Source organism: Maniola jurtina, chromosome 6 (assembly GCF_905333055.1).
Source record: "Maniola jurtina chromosome 6, ilManJurt1.1, whole genome shotgun sequence".
NCBI lineage: Eukaryota > Metazoa > Arthropoda > Insecta > Lepidoptera > Nymphalidae > Maniola > Maniola jurtina.
The window spans coordinates 14,182,071-14,196,473 of NC_060034.1; the positions used below are offsets into that span (position 1 = coordinate 14,182,071).

At 37.4% G+C, this 14,403-nt stretch overlaps 2 protein-coding genes across 2 annotated transcripts in view; one reads left to right on the forward strand and one right to left on the reverse strand.

Annotated features, from left to right (window-relative positions):
• Positions 1–937, forward strand: part of LOC123866526 — a 31,407-nt gene extending 30,470 nt beyond the window's left edge. Inside the window, exon 8 of the transcript XR_006796215.1 lies at positions 927–937. The gene's annotated coding sequence lies outside the window, so the exon portion shown is untranslated. The remainder of the gene's footprint in view (positions 1–926) is intronic.
• Positions 1–11,932, reverse strand: part of LOC123866528 (proton-coupled amino acid transporter-like protein CG1139) — a 32,437-nt gene extending 20,505 nt beyond the window's left edge. Inside the window, exons 1-5 of the mRNA XM_045908171.1 lie at positions 11,804–11,932; positions 10,144–10,263; positions 8,304–8,454; positions 3,978–4,099; positions 770–854 (exon numbers count right to left, since the gene is read on the reverse strand). Of these exons, the coding sequence (XP_045764127.1) occupies positions 770–854; positions 3,978–4,099; positions 8,304–8,454; positions 10,144–10,263; positions 11,804–11,820 (495 nt within the window). The 5' untranslated portion in view covers positions 11,821–11,932. The remainder of the gene's footprint in view (positions 1–769; positions 855–3,977; positions 4,100–8,303; positions 8,455–10,143; positions 10,264–11,803) is intronic.
• Positions 11,933–14,403: the final 2,471 nt, after the last annotated feature.

A 14,403-nucleotide genomic window follows, 5' to 3' on the forward strand; every position in this document is an offset into this window, starting at 1 on the left:
ATCCGAATTCAGAACCTTTAATTTAAATAAGACCGCATCACTACGAAAGGGCGGTAATATCTATACTAATAAATAAAATTGGAGTGTCTGTCTGTAATTTCGAAATAACTACCTCATATTAAGCTCATATGGTTATTTGAACGATACCATAACTGAATCACACGTTTTTAAAATTTTTGTCTGTCTGTCTGTCTGTCTGTCTGTCTGTCTGTCTGTCTGTCTGTCTGTCTGTCTGTCTGTCTGTCTGTTTGAAAAGGCTAATCTTTGGAACGGCTGAACCGATTTTGACGGGACTTTCACAGGCAAGTAGAGGATTGACCAGGGCGTAAAATAGGCTACTTTTTTAACCGACTTTTAAAAAGGGAGTTGTGTTTTTCTACCTATGTACACCGAAATCTCCGAGATTTCTGAACCGATTTGCGTCATTTCTTTTTTAATCGATAGAGGAACTTTGCGACATTGTTTCATAAAAAATTTGGAGTCCAACTCCTCAATCCTGATGCTGCAGGGGATCTGACCAATCCACGCGGGCGAAGCTGCGGGCATCAGCTAGTTTAGTAATAAAAAGAATGCCCGGCTGAGTTTATTGTGGGCTCTTCTCAGACCTGGACGCGTTTGGAACCCTCGTAGCTTTAGTTTTAAGTTTACGTAATTAATTATCACCGCTATATCATCTTACAAATTTAACAATTCTTACTATCAAAAGGTATTTTAGGTACCCACTTTGAATAAATGATTTTGATTTGATTTGATATTGCAGTTAACTCACGTTCTTCAAAGAGGAAGCAATGAAGATGACGTACACGCTGGTCCCTCCGAGGCACACTCCGGCCATGGCGTAGTCCACAAAATGCCTGCGAACAAGTAAGAATCACTAATTTCACTAATTACCTGGCTATTTGCATGGTGGGAGGCTTCGGCCGTAGCTAGTTACCACCCTACCGGCAAAGCCGTCTCGCCAAGCGATTTAGCGTTCCGGTATATACGATACCCTGTAGAAATCAAGGGGCATTCTGGGAAAATGCCCTTTGTTTCTTTTTCGTCTTCTAATAACACAAATCACTGATGCTATTAATTTAGCAGAAACCATTTTCACGTCTTGTCAGACAAGACAAGAGTGATTTTAATTTTTAATGCGTTCGTATGAACAATCACAGAGAGAATGTTAGAAAAGCGCCAACATCGGGTTTTAACGCAACGTTTTTTTTAACGCTCGTGTGAATTAGGGCAGGTGGAAAACCTAAAACAATATTTCTTAAAATTCCTTTAATTAAGGTCCTATTTTCGGAAACAAGATTGTTATTTTATTTGGAAATTGGTTTCGTAATTACCGTTACCACAAAGTACAAACATAAAACCGTGACAGTTTTGTACTCGCTAAGGCTAAATTAGCACAATTTAGCTAGGATCTTTATCAGGGGGCACGGTAGTGCCCCCGCCAAGACGAGCCAAACGGCGGCCGGGGCGCTACGTACCTTTTTCTCGAAGTGTTTCGCCGTATTTTCGACTCGTCATAACTTCGGTCTGGATGACGCTAGAAAGCTGAAATTTTCAGTATAAGGTGTCCTCAGCAAATTTACCAAATATACCAAGTATCAAATATCTAGCTTTTATGGTTACAGATATATTGATACCTAAAATACGCCGTTTTCGTCCCTCACTGATGATCATCAAAACCTATACTCAAAACCTCTAAGGTACTTCCCGAAGTCCTAGAAGACTGAAATTTGGTATGTAGACTAGAAATTACATACAAACTACAGGAAAATTAAGAAATTGGAAATTCCCCCCCTCTACGCCTCTTATGGGTAAAGCAAATCTGTAAATTCTGTTGCTAAAATGCTGATATTTTCAGGATAAGATGTCCGTGGCAGATATATTAAACACATTGAGTATCAATTGTCTAGCTTTTATAGTTTCCGATTTATTGACAGTCAAAACTTCTAGTCTGTAATTCTAGGGTACTTCCCGAAGTCCTAGAAGACTGAAATTTGGTATGTAGACTAGAAATTGCATACAAACTACAGGAAAATTAAGAAATTGGAAATTTCCCACCCTCTACGCCTCTTATGGGAAAAGCAAATCTGTAAATTCTGTCGCTAGAATGCTGATATTTTCAGGATAAGATGTCCTTGGCCGATTTATTAAACGCACTGAGTATCAATTGTCTAGCTTTTATAGTTTCAGATTTATTGACAGTCAAAACTTCTAGTCTGTAATGCTAGGGTACTTCCCAAAGTCCTAGAAGACTGAAATTTGGTATGTAGACTAGAAATTGCATACAAACTACAGAAAAATTAAGAAATTGAAAATTTCCCCCCTCTACGCCTCTGTACGGGGGAAGCAAATCTGTAAATTCTGTCGCTAGAATGCTGATATTTTCAGGATAAGATGTTCTTGCCATATTTATTAAACGCACTGAGTATCAATTGTCTCGCTTATATAGTTTCAGATTTATCGACATTCAAAACCTCTAGTCAAAAATTCTAGGCTACTTTCTGAAGTCCTAGAAGACTGAAATTTGGCATTAAGTAGGAATTTCAAGAATTATGAACAACAGATAAATTAAGAAATCGGGTCCCCCTTCATCCCCTCGTATATGAGATGCATATCTGTAAAATCTGTTGCTCGAATACTAAAGTTTTCAGGATAAGATGTCCGTGGCAGATTTATCAAACGTACCAACTATCTGTGTTTCCTGAAGTCCTAAAAGACTGAAATTTGGTATATTTGCTTCCAAATTGAGTTGCAAGATTCCACCCGAACAAACATAGTTACATACGAGTACATTGCAAGTTTAATAAAAGCTTTAAAAAAAGAGGTAACGATAGAGAGTGGGCCATGAAAATGATGAATCTACAAGAAATTAATCAAAAAAAAAATCTAAGGCACCTGTCAAAAAGAAATGAAATCCCACCAAAAACATTTCATGTAAAATGTTGCCAAGACTCATAATGTTTTCACTGTTAAAAAGTTATGAGATCTCTAGTAGAGCCAAGCCCCTAGCTGAGCTTAGATTTGTGCTGGCCATGGTAGCTATCCCAAGTCCAAAGTATATAGCTTTTAAATGCTCTTGACTATATCACATTTATAACAATAAATAACAAATAACTCTACTTACAAGCTCTGATTCTACAAACCCTAAATCTTGGTTAAAAAAGTACGGCTTGGCCGTTTAATATTCGTAAAACTATAAAATGACAACATATTTTAAGGCCATTAGGAATAGTTTGTTCGACAATTACTAATTTGTATTGTACTTCGTGATGGTCGCAGAAGCTATTCTGGGCTTAAATATCATTTCAGATAAAAAATCCACGAACTGGTAACGGCCAAGGCGTACTTTTTTAACCAAGATGTAGGGTTTGTAGAATCAGAGCTTGTAAGTAGAGTTATTTGTTATTTATTGTTATAAATGTGATATAGTCAAGAGCATTTAAAAGCTATATACTTTGGACTTGGGATAGCTACCATGGCCAGCACAAATCTAAGCTCAGCTAGGGGCTTGGCTCTACTAGAGATCTCATAACTTTTTAACAGTGAAAACATTATGAGTCTTGGCAACATTTTACATGAAATGTTTTTGGTGGGATGTAATTTACAAGAACACAAGAAAAATAAAGTCATAATGTTTTTGTCTACTTGGACGTCTGGTATTCTTCCACTATACGTTACTTTTTTTATTTGACTGCATTAAAATGACCTATGATTTTACCTGACTGAAGGGAAGACATCGTCCAGGAAGAGTCCAATGGGCGCCGCGCGAGAGAGGCACCGGCGACGTTCTTCAGAGTTCCCGGAGCTTCTCAATATGTGCTGAGGAGGGCCACCTGAGCGACAATATTCGGTGGCCCTCCACAGCACATATTGGAGGGGGTTTAGTGGGTAGAAATCCCACATAACCCGAGCGGGTTATGTGGGATGTGGGAAGATTTCACCCTCGAAAAAAAGGTAGTAACCTATTATGTAAAACTTACCTTACAAATTCGGTGTAAGTTCTCAACCTTTTTGGGCCGTGTTTGAAAACCTTCACGCATGTGTCGGTATAGCTGAGGGACCCGACTCGACATTCCTTGCAAACGTCTCGTGAAGTCTTCACCTGAAAATATTCATCATCATCACCATATTGTCAGTCTGAAGGCGTCTACGATTTTTCAAAATTTAACCACTATGGGGTAAAATAGGGGTTTGAAATTTGAGTGCCTTGTCCACGCGGTCCAAGTCGCGGGCATAAGCTAGTAACAAATAAACCTGTGCGTGATTATATTATATACTTATATGTATATGTATAGTATTGAGCGTGTATGTTGTGTCTAATTGGTTGAATCCATGTAAAATCATAATTGCGAAAGCGTGTCTGTATGAATGTCTGTTCCCTTTTCACGGCCCATCCGTTAAACCGATTTTGACAAGGTGCAAGGATAGCTTGCATCCTGGAGAAGGTATTAGACTACTTTTATCCCGGAAAATCAAAGAGTTCCCTACAGGATTTTTAACCGATTTTGGCCGGTGATAAGCATGCATCCGAGACATAGGCATAGGCTACTTTTTACCCCAGAAATTAAGAAAACCGGTGGCAACTAGATTTTTAAAATAACTGAACATGTACCTATACAATTATTTCCACTAGGTAGGTGCGCATAAAATAGTAATGTTACGAGGGTGAATCTAGATAGTTACTTAGATAGTCGTAGGTGGTAATTTATTAGCTTGCCTGGCTTAAAGCTTTTAAGGAAATAGCATATTATAGTAACTACCTTTAAAAGTGAATAATATAACTTATTTATTTTGTAAGTTTGGTATTACCTCTGGTACACAATATAGTAAGTACCTTTAAAAATGCAAACCATTTATTTTCTGAATAGGTAGGTACCACCTCGGGAACGTATTTTTTTGAATTGAACTTTTAAGTAATCTCAGGCTTTGTGTAATACCTACATTGATAATAATTATTTTATGGAACGCTGTTGATTACGAATAAATTAAAAAAAAACGGCCAAGTGCGAGTTGGCTTCACGCACCGAGGGTTCCGTACTCGAGTATTTTTTTCGACATTTTGCTCGATAAATCAAAAACCATTATGCATAAACATAAATAAAAATCTGCTTTAGAATGTACAGGTAAAGCCGTTGATAGGTAATTTGCGGTTTACGATTTATGACGTAGTAGGTATTAAAAAAACTACTTGCTAGATCTCGTTCAAACCAATTTTCGATGGAAGTTTGCATGGTAATGTAGGTACATCATATATTTTTTTAGTTTTATCATTTTCTTATTTTAGAAGATACAGGGGGGGGGGGGACACATTTTACCAATTTGGAAGTGTCTCTCATGGAAACTATTCAGTTTAGAAAAAAATGATACTAAAAACCTCAATATCATTTTTAAAGACCTATCCATAGATACCCCACACGTATAGGTTTGATAAAAATCCATACGTGTGGGAACGCCCAAAATTTATTGGTTTTTTTTTTTCTTTTTTTTTTGTGTGAAAATCTTAATGCGGTTCACAGAATACATCTGCTTGCCAAGTTTGAACAGTATAGTTCTTATAGTATCGAAAAAAAGTGGCTGTGACATACGGACGGGCAGATACCAATTTCATCGAAAAAACTAGGGTCTAATCCGCCCACATCGCTATCTCAAATACTTGCTACCCAATTAATCCATACTTACTATTATATTATAAATGCGAAAGTGTGTCTGTCTGTCTGTCTGTCTGCTATGTTTTCACGGCCCAACCGCTGAACCGATTTTAATGAAATTTGGTACAGACTTGGAATACATTCCGGGGAAGGACATAGGCTACTTTTTATCCCGGAAAATCAAAGAGTTCCCACGGGAATTTTAAAAAATCTACATCCACGCGAACGAAGTCGCGGGCATCAGCTAGTCACTTATAAATCAAAGAAACATTGCGCAAATGTTCGTGTTATTCTTAACTTTGTATGCCTACTTACTCTTGAAATACAATTTGACCTTCTCTATGTCGAAATCGATACAATTTACCTTTGAGAATTACGGTCTCCAGACAAGAAGTATTTGATTTATCAAATTGTTTCCATTTACAGTTCGCATCCGTGTTTTAAATTGGCTTATTAGGGTTCCGTACCTCAAAAAGAAATATACACCTTTAAAGGATTTTTTTTTAATTTATTTAAGGGCTTTTATACATTCAAAAGTACACCTTTAAAGGATCATTTCATTGTTTGTCTGTGACAACATACGAAGTCTAATTATTAACAAAAAAAAAAATGGTTGTCTGTAAAGTCGGTTTACTGACGATAGACATGAACGTGACAACAAAGGCCGATTGTGCTTCTTTGTCGCTCGTTCCGCGCTCTCGCTTGCACTTCAAGCCTTACATGGAACGCCTCAGAGCGACGTAACGCCGCATGAGTCATGTTTTTTCGTGCGTGCAGCCGGGCTCTATCGAATTATAAGACGTTGTCACGTCAAAAGCATTTTACAAAATACACTCCACCTTGGCTTCACTCAACCAAAGCTCTACTCCATACTCTATGCATTGGACTTATCGGTTGTCCGCGATATCCGTAAATGCCAAGGAATTTCTGGCGTAATACAGGTGACTGACGTCGTCCCTGACTTTTTTAGATACCTAACTTCTGAGCTCGCATAAGAGAAACAAATATTTCCTTAGATGAACTTAATCACTCTAAGAGCGGTTTCACACTCATCCGACTAGAATCAGTGAAATTACGAATACCTATTAAAAACGAGGACTGAATTCGGATATTGTTTACGCACTACTCTGATCCAAGCTATTCAGTGAACATCTTTGACATGTCTACGTCATAATACTTATGTCCGATTTGAATCCGAGGCACATCCGAGATATTCTCACGGATGACGGTGAGATATTGGATGATGGAAGTCGGATCTAGTGCGTAAGCTACCATACAAATAGCTCATGACTTCGAGACGTATTTTCACGGATTTGGATCGGATGAGTGCGTAACCGCCCTAATAGCACTTGGAAAATATGAGCTCTTGGGAATACCTAAAGGAAAGTTTATTGAGACTAAAATACATACCTTTAACCTTACTGAGGACTTTATTGAAGGAGGTATTATTAATATTATTATTAGTAAGACGCCCTTTCATTTTTGGATTTAAATTCGGAATTAAGGGCATTTTTCGTCCCACATCATCACTTTTCATCAGGTGTGGTTGTGGTCAAGCGTTATAATGAATAAAAAAATAAAAAAATGTAAAACACAAATTATAAAGGAATAGAATATTTTTTTTAATTCAAATAAATGATGATACATACGAACAAGGCAAACTGATTATTTTAAATAAAAAAATATTATGTATTTCAATAAACCTTAAAACTAGCCTTCTCTAATTTCTGTAGGAAAATCATGTTCACGTGGAATAATGCCAACATACTGGCTGCATTTCCACGCTGGAAATAAAACTGTGATGAAGCTGGCAAACTTGTATAAAGCTTTTACTTTTACTACTATTATTAAAAGGAAAAACTAAAATTCTACCATCCGTCCGTATACAGTTATTTGAAAAAGCAACACGTGTGAGATGCAGGATGTGCAGGAATTTCTGGAATTTGCTTAAGTTAAAGCTTTCGCTGCAATTTAGTGTCAACAGTAAAAATGCTTTTTAAAAATAACTTCGTTTTTAATGGACAGTGGATTTCGTATTGTACTACCTACTTTTTGTTTCAGGTAGGTACTTTAGCGAACTTATCAAACCCAAAATAAATATTTCTGTACCTTTTTACCCGACGGCGGCAATGCCAAAAGGAAGGGTGAAGAGTGAATTCGTATAAATACGGATGTTTCATAGTTATTAAGTACTGTCTTCTTCCGAGATTTGAAGCGGTTATCGATTAGATTAGATTAAAACTCTCGAATAACCTCTACGCGTATAATAATGATTTGTTGAAATAATATTTTAATAATACATGTTTTTCCGAGTAACACCATAAAGTAGATAAGTCCAATACTAACGACGCGACCTTAAAAATGCAATAATTGCTATCTCTAGTAGGTAGTTTTTCGTCTGTCTGTAAAATTTCATTTGTAAGTATTAGATTTTCGAAGTACCAAATTTTGTGAACTAGCCCTTCACACCTGATGAAAAGTGATAATGTGGCCTAAGATAAGGCGGAAAATGCCCTGCATTCCGAATTTTCTTCCAAAAATGAATAATACCTACTTCAATAAAGTCCCATAAATTGTATGAGCAGTATGGTTAAAGGTATCTATTTTAGTCTTAATAAACTTTCCTTTCACTTCGCCATCTCCTCAATTTAAACTTACCAGAATGTGCACACAGTGTGTAGCGATAATGGCCACCAGCATTGTGCCCACGAACCCTGGGATGAGGCCCGTGTGTTTGAAGGCAGCTGGCATGGCGAGCAAGCCTGAGCCTAGCGAGGACTTCAACAGATGGAAGAAGGCGCCCAAGGTCCTGTTGACACAATATCAGTATATTAAAAAACAACCTGGATGCCTGGCACACTTGCCCCAGTGCCAGATCCTTTATCCACGCATATGCAAACTATGGAACCAACTCCCATTGGCGGTGTTCCCATGGGGTTATTCAAGGGACGGACCAAAAAATTCGTGAAAGCCGGCAAGTTCCGTAGTTGGCCGTCACAGGTATCCTCTCGGAACGAGATGGGATTATAATCCGCCACGCACAAGTGCGGATTGGCCGATTTTACACACTTTTGAGAACATTATATAGAAATCTCAGGCATGCGGGTTTTTTCACGATGTTTTACTTCACCGTTGTCAACGGTCACATTATTTTAATTGCTACGTGCTCAAATATTTTTGGACATTTGGAATTTTCGATCAACGGGGGCGAATTTTTGAATTGATCCCGAAAACTTTTTTAAACGTACCTATTTGTTTGGACTGGCGTTGGGTCGAACACATTATTTTTGTCCCGAGTAAGTAAATTGTGATTTTTTTTTTTAAATCTCGGAAGTTTTCGATTGGATTTCCGGTTTTTTCGCACATGAGGCTGAGCTTTCAACCCTTAACAGCATTCGTTATTTTTAGTCACGTACCTATTATACTCGTGAGGGACCTTGGTATCTCGAACATTTATAAATTCGAAACTGTGTTTTACTGTGAAACTGTGTTGGTTTATTTTTCAAACAGAGCAATGGATGGACGTAAATTCTTGCATGAATTTACCTAAAGACCTGGAGAATGCTATTATAATATTATGATTTATTTTATAAAAAATCAAAGAGTTCCTACGGAATTTTTAACAATCTGAACTCACGCGGATGAAGTCGCGGACATCATCCAGTCTGTAGGTATATACCTACCTACAAGAAAAATAGTAGGTTTATTTTTAAAAGATTAGCGCTCGGCTGCTAGATTACAACACGGAGTTATTCAAGGGGCGGACCAACAAATTCCTGAAAGGCTGGCAACGCATCAGCGGTACCTCTGGTGCTGCTAATGTTCATGGGCGGAGGTAATCACTTTACATCAGGTGACCCGCCTGCTCGTTTGCTCGCTAATTGCTCGTGATGATGGAGCCTGGAGAAAGATGTCTATTCACTCTTAACTTGAAGGTACCCATATTAAAATTGGTGTGGAGAACTGATGCTGGGATGCTGGTGTTCCATATCCTAGCGGTTCGAATTAAAAATGAGAAGGAAAATCGCTTTGTATGTATCCGTGGAATTTCGAATACGTACGGCTGCATGCCTTCCAGTACGATAGTAGAAAGGTTATTAGGTTTTTACCCGACTACGGCAAAACCAAAAGAAAGCGTTATGATTTTAGCTGTCTCTGTATGTATGTATGTTTGTATGAGATTCTGTGTGTTCCATCGTAGCGGCAAAATTACTGGTCCGATTTTGATGAATGAGGCGTCAATCAGTTCGTTATTATGGTCCGGGTGGCATAGGCTATTATTTTATATATTTTTTGCTTTTGTATTGAGAAGGATATCAAATGAAAGAGGAAAAATTTGAGTTCATAAATATAAATACATATAGTACAATGTTAAAATACACAGAGCGACAGAAAAACAATTTTACAGTACATTTAGGTAAAGCCATCTATCGGCAGTTCGCGGGTAGTAGTCGGGTTTTAGTGCTGTTTAATTTTATCTTGTGTATTATTTACTCACGATGTAGGATGTGCCACGTGTCTGTGTTGGTACGGGTCGTAGTCCTTTCCATCAACACTCTCCCGGTCTAGTGTTACGGTTGACTCCATTCGGATCATATCGCCATCCTTGCCTGACAAACTGATGAAAAAAATCATTATAAGTAGGTATAGATTATTACGGCTGTAATCACGTATTTAGTCCATGTAAGCTTGACTAGTTTCGAACTCATCCGAGGTCCATTTTCATAGGGACTCAGCTCACTTCGCGTCCTAGGTACCTACCTACTTCTGACATTCTAAACTCTCAAACTTAACCTTTTTATACCTAATCTACCTACTTACTAAAGTTATCTAGGAACTAAATAGTGCTGCTTTTTTTTTTGTTGACGCTTGGGAATGCATTTACGCATCCCCCCCGGAGGGAGGGTATGTGGGATTCGCCGGCCGAGAGGCGACCGGAATACCCACTAAACCCCAGCGGCGCTAGTGCGCGTCGCTTGGCGACTGGGTCACGGGAACGGCCAAAGCAAACCACGGCAACCCAGCCAGCGACGTCTGCCGAGGCAGACCCTCCACTGGGGACCTGCTCGGTCCCCACCACCGCACCTCCGGGACGCACCAACGAAGTGCGTCCCCCGACTCTGGGACGCGCACGTCGCCCGTGTCCCGTCCTACGCTTCGTCCACTGTGCCCTCTGCTAGTCAGAGGGACACGCGGAGAATCCTCCCCCCCTGCCAGGTCATTAGCCATAGCCAACAATATCTCCGAAGAGAAATTATTAGCCATGTTACCGGGGCGCACCGGCCCGAACACTGCTCTTCCCCTCGGACGCATCCAAAAGGGACCAGCAGCATCCAGGCACACTGGGAGGTTACCTGGCTAGGGCCTCAAATAGTGCTGCTAGCAAATTATGTGAAAAACTTTATGTTCATCTTCGTTAATTAGGATTATAATGTTTAATACCCTTGTAACATGTCAGTTTCACTGTATTTAATTTATGTAAGTAAGTAATTATTATGAAAACAGATTATAAAATATTATTTGCTAATGGAACCGACCAGTTCTTGGAAAGAAAATAATTAATAATTCATTATAAAGATCAACGAAAACAATGCGAAACGAACTTTTATAAAATTAATTATTTTATGACGTAGGTAACCCTATTCCCTAATTTTATGTTTTAGATATATCTAACAAGGAAAAGCATTTTAATCGTGGCTCCAAGGGTTCAAAACACAAAGCTATTAAAATACTGATTAGTAATTACTGTGTATATTATTATTAAACAGCAATATTATTTTTACCTTTATTATTTACAACATTATTTAATTAATTAAGGAAACAATTTAATTATTCCGTAACAACAACGTTAATCAAAAAGTTTATTCCTGGGTTGGGTATATCTGGATTAAAAGAGCCCATCAAGCCCAGCGTAAGTAGGTATGTGGCAATACCTACTGAATAGCCCACGCTGAATGGCGATAAGTACATAGCTTTTTTTTTATTGCGTGATAAGCTTGAGCTTGATGACAATCATGAGGTCCGGACCCCAAACATACAAAAAAACATAGTAGGTATGGCTACTATTTATCTCGGAATATCAAAGAGTTTCCACGGCATTTTTAAAAAACCGAAACTTACGCAGGCATTGTCTAGAAATAATAAAAAAATATTCTTACTTTGCATCCAACGCCATCTTTAAAATACTACACTGTACACTTATACACTATTCACACTCTAGTACGTAAATACACCCACAAAAGGATTATTTTAGAGAATGATAACTATCTCGTATCTTTCAAGTAAACACGTGCAGTTGTGATTGCATTAGGTAGGTACTTACGAGATTATGTGGTTAACACACGGTGCTTTAAATAACTTTTTTGTGGTTACATCACAAAAAAAAACTGTGTTCATGAAATTATATATAGTATTTTCAACTTTCAAAGTAAGTTTAATATACCAAATGGGGTGTCATATGAAAGGGCCGCTGTATCTGTACATTCTAAGACGGATTTTTATTTATTTTTACGCATGTTACTTTTTCGATTTATTATCACACTAATATTATGAAGGCGAAAGTTTGTATGTGTGTGTGTGTGTATGTTTGTTACTCCTTCACGCAAAAACTACTAGACGGATTTGGCTGAAATTTGGTATGGAGATAGATAGGTAATATCTTGGATTAGCACATAGGCTACTTTTTATCCCGGAAAATCAGAGTTCCCACGGGATTTCAAAAACCTAAATCCACGCGGGCGAAGTCGCGGGCATCGGCTAGTGCAAAATATAGCAAAAATACGCCTGTAGTACTTACGGAACGACTATTGGCCAATTTTTTTTGGTTTGTATTCATATACCTAGTAATAGGAGTAACTAGTACGTTAATAGTTAGGTAACTCGTATCCCGGGGGAGACATAGGCTACCTTTTATCCCGGGAAATCAAATAGTTTTTGTTTTATTTTTTATTATGTTCCCACGGGGTTTTAAAACCTAAATCCTCGCGGACGAAGTGGCGGGCATCATCTGGTAGGTAGGTAGATAATTTAAATCGGATCAACAGTATGTCAAAAGGTGACAAACCAAAAGATAGATACACAATCAAATTATCTTACTGTTACACAATATTACTGTGTAGATTTGTGGGGAATATTTACCCAGTTGTACTATCTGGTATCATATACAGGTAGGTAAGTAGATTGACTGATTACCGTAGTCTACATACCTACATAAGTGATAGCACATACAGATTTATCTGTTGAATACTCAGCTTGAGTTGAGTGCTGTCTTATCAAGTTCTCTCTTTATGAATTGCAGCATACTTAATACCTACTTTGTTGAAACGGCAACAGTCAGCCCCGATCTTGAATTATTTTCAGAATTTTTTTTTCAATATCGCCCAACAGAGGTGCATATTTGTGCCTTTTTCGGCACCCCCCCGAATTCAAATCATAATAAATGTACCTACCTATTTCAAAAACTCTGCTTTTATCAATAACCTCTTGCCATCACGTCTTCACCATTTATGTATTGGCAATAACTGTTACTTTGTCATAAAGAATAAAATGTGGTCTACATGCGTCATAAACCCATAATGGCGGGGAACGAAAAATTAGGTAATGTAACACTGAAGTTTTATGCGATAAAATATCACTTTATGACCTCATAACATTTTGTGATCTTTTCATTTGAGTGTGAGCGATTTCTTAAACGCTTGTGTTCCTCCAACGTCTTCCAAAGACATCTTCTGCAAGCGCGCTCCAACTTAGACCTTATCATTGGTTCCTTTAAAGCATGACTGTCGTCATGGGCAAGCCTATCTCTCAATAAATAAAACCATTAATTTATAAAAACTCTTTAAAATCCTATATCCACCTGGACGAAGTCGCGGGCATCAGCTTGTTATTGAATAAGTATGGATACTTATTAGCTAAATGAACAAGAGTAAATTAAAAATTTATAACATCCCCGACAGGTGAAGGTTACAGTAACTAGAAAAGAACTAATAACTATCAAACGGCTGAACCGATTTTCTTGGATTATAGCTAAGAACACTCTGAATCAAGCCACCTTTCAAACAAAAAAAAAACTAAATTAAAATCGGTTCATTAGTTTAGGAGTTACGATGCCACAGACAGATACACAGATGCACAGATACACACCTCAAACTTATAACACTCCTCTTTTTGGGTCGGGGGTTAAAAAAGGAAATAGGTAAACTACATGCTCTCTTTTAATTATAACATTTATTTAAAATAGGTTCCATTCACTTTACATTTACCATCGGACATAATAAATAAAATATGATGTTTTGACAATTTTTTACAAAAGGTATAGGTACATAGGTTTTGTTTGACAGAATTTCCTCGGTTAGAAACAAAATTAGCAATATTGTTATTGAGGCATCAGAGAATGATAATATAATTAATAATTTTACAATTGTAAGAACACCACAGAAAATATAGTAAATTATAACAATTTTATGTTAATTTTTTTTAAAGCTTTTTAGATTTTATGTTGATAAACACATTTATGTATATGTAGTTTGATAGTAATATATTATGTACCTAATAATAATAATTGTAAAATTCGTTGATTCGTAGTTTTTCACCGACAGGAAAATGTATCTACTTTACCTAATTACACATTTTTGATGAAATAAGTAACCACATTTTTTTAGAAAGAAATAAACGTAATATTTCAATTTTATGTTTTCATCTACGAACAAGCAAAACGTAAAAATATTTTGAAATATTTCAATAACATTTTTTTATTCTT